The 2,500-nt window shown below is 48.4% G+C and overlaps 1 protein-coding gene across 1 annotated transcript in view; it reads left to right on the forward strand.

The window, feature by feature from the left end:
- Window positions 1-189: 189 nt before the first annotated feature.
- The window catches only part of LOC135830790 (bone morphogenetic protein receptor type-1A-like), a 4,800-nt gene continuing 2,489 nt past the window's right edge, over window positions 190-2,500 (forward strand). Inside the window, exons 1-3 of the mRNA XM_065343002.1 lie at window positions 190-315; window positions 1,543-1,779; window positions 2,316-2,500. The exon at window positions 2,316-2,500 is cut by the window's right edge and continues 5 nt beyond it. Of these exons, the coding sequence (XP_065199074.1) occupies window positions 217-315; window positions 1,543-1,779; window positions 2,316-2,500 (521 nt within the window). The 5' untranslated portion in view covers window positions 190-216. The remainder of the gene's footprint in view (window positions 316-1,542; window positions 1,780-2,315) is intronic.

Genomic DNA, 2,500 nt, shown 5'->3' on the forward strand with positions numbered 1-2,500 from the left:
GCCCTCTAAGCTTTAGTCTCATTTCCAAACAAGTGATGGCATGGTAGTATTTTCATATGCACACTGTCCATTCTCGCTTGCAGAAATCTGCCATGAGTGATCGCTCATTGAATGATGACTTGCCATGTGTACTTCTAGGAACTAAGTTACTAGCTTCACATTCCGATATGCTATACTATCCAGATGTACCATCTACAGCATCCGGCTGTGTTACGGATGCTGGAAGCAGGTCTGCTGGGCACTGGAGACGTGGGCAACAGGATGTGGACGATCTTTGAGAGATGCACCCATGGCAATCTTCGCGATCTCCTTCTGGTAAGCATACCCTTGAAGGGTTCTAGCAAGAGTAGATAAACAAGAGTGTGCAACTCGCGGATGGGTTGGCCCACGGCGGAATTTTTTGTTGACGTAATCTTTTCGACGACGCACGCACTGCGAGCCTTTTGGAGAGGTTTCCCTCGTGCATCTGGCCGGGCTTTACACTACAAGCTCGGTGCCCAGCACGTGCTCTCACACTGCTCTGCGGCAAAGTCCGCGTTTCTGAAAAAAAGGTGACGTCAACAAAAAATTCCGCCGTGGGCGGGGGTATCTGCAGATTGTGCAGGAGAGATCCGGAGTTGCACACTCTTGTTTATCTACTCTTGGTTCTAGCCAAAGGGGGGGGGGGGAGGGGCGAAGCGCCCCCTTGTGAAAAGTGCCCCCCTACACAAAATCGGGAAATGAGTAGCCTACTCATTTTCCGATTTTTGTGTTCTGTCATGCCAATCAATGAAAATGCAGTCGATAGTCAGTACCAGAGGATTCATAAAGGCACATCTGCCTGGGGTGAAGTCTGGTTCACCCTTACAGTGCATTTCGCATTGCAAGACAGTTATTTTCAAAATGGAAAAATGGGTCACCGGGTAACTGTTTTCCCTGCCCCCCCCCCCCCCCCCCCCGCTCTACAATTTTGACCTGGCTAGAACCCTGCCCTGTTTTTTCTGCTCTCTTCTCTCTTCTTCTGGCTGACAATCTCAAATCTCCACTGAGACCAACTTACAACAAATATTTCACCAGAATTCGGTCCTGGCCAATCATGCGAAAGATCCACTGATGGAATGGCTTGCAGAGCCTGGGTGCCATGACCTGTAGCCTCAAATGGATTAATCCAATGCTGGACAGTCAAAATTGTCCACATTTGGAACTATTCAGGAGCCTATAATATAAATCCAAACTCTCTCTCTATCTCTCTCTCTCTCTCTCTCTCTCTCTCTCTCTTTCTTCATCAACCACTATGCTAGATTTGGGGCATGTCAATGTGTTTGAGAGTGTGTATGGTGTAGTCCCAGCACAAGTCGCTATGTCTAACATAGCTGTCGAGTATCATCGATTCCTCGATGGGCATGTCTGAGTCTGAGTCTGAGTATGGACGTGTGAATGTCTGTGTGTGCGTGTGTGTGTGTGTGTGTGTGTGTGTGTGTGTGTGTGTGTGTGTGTGTGTGTGTGTGTGTGCGCGCGCATGTATGTATGTGTATGTATGTGTATGTGTGTTTTTGTGTTCAGCGTAGTGGCTGTGTACAGACGCAGGAGATGCTACGCATACTGCACAGCATCGCCTCAGGTCTTCATTATCTACACAGCAGCTCTCCGCCAGGCACCAACAGCACAGGAGAGTTCAAGCCGTCAATAGCTCACTGCCACCTGGCCACGTACAATGTGTTTGTTCGCCGTGATGGTAGCGCATGCATCGGAAACCTGTGTAGCTCTGTTCCAAAGTCCGCCCATGGGACAGAATCTCAGGTGAGTGGTACTGAGCAAAGGAACCAGGGGCCGGCTGCACAGGAGAAATCAGATGGGCCATAACCCCCCCCCCCCCCCAGTTCTCTACAAAGGGGTTTTATCTCTGTGTGGCTCTGACTCTTTTAATCCTTTACCGATGGAACCCTGGTATACAGATAAATGTACCCTCATATTCCCAAAGCTAGGAATGGCCCGCTACTCTAAGCATACATACCTACTGCATGCAAGAAAACATTTGTTATTCTAAACAATAGTTGTTTCTCTGAAAAGCCGATTTCCGTGACTCTAGAAGGGTCAGAAAGGTGCCTGGTGGACAGGTGTGGCCAGATTAGGGACATCCGGATTTTGGAAGTTTTGCTGTATTCCCCTCTTTTTCTTTTCTTCCTTATCTCTCTCTCTCTGGTAATCGCATTCCTGTTATTGGGCATACTTGCCCTTTTGCATCGCGAATTAAAATAAAGCCAACAACAACATTCCAATCAAGTCACTGCTATACACAGCGTTATGACTTCCTGTATTTTCTGTTTTCTCTAAAGGTGGGCGGTGTAGCAAAGACAACGGCTAACTACTTTATTCCGGTGGTGGGTAGTCCACGCTACGCGTCACCGGAGATGCTGTCCATGTGGGTGGACGCGTATGAAGATTTTGATATCCTGCTGGCGTCCGATATCTACAGCTTCTCACTGATCATGTGGGAGATTCTTGTCATGTGCCCTGTGGG

The sequence above is a fragment of the Sycon ciliatum genome, unplaced genomic scaffold, assembly GCF_964019385.1.
Source record: "Sycon ciliatum unplaced genomic scaffold, ocSycCili1.1 SCAFFOLD_2615, whole genome shotgun sequence".
NCBI classification, from domain to species: domain Eukaryota; kingdom Metazoa; phylum Porifera; class Calcarea; order Leucosolenida; family Sycettidae; genus Sycon; species Sycon ciliatum.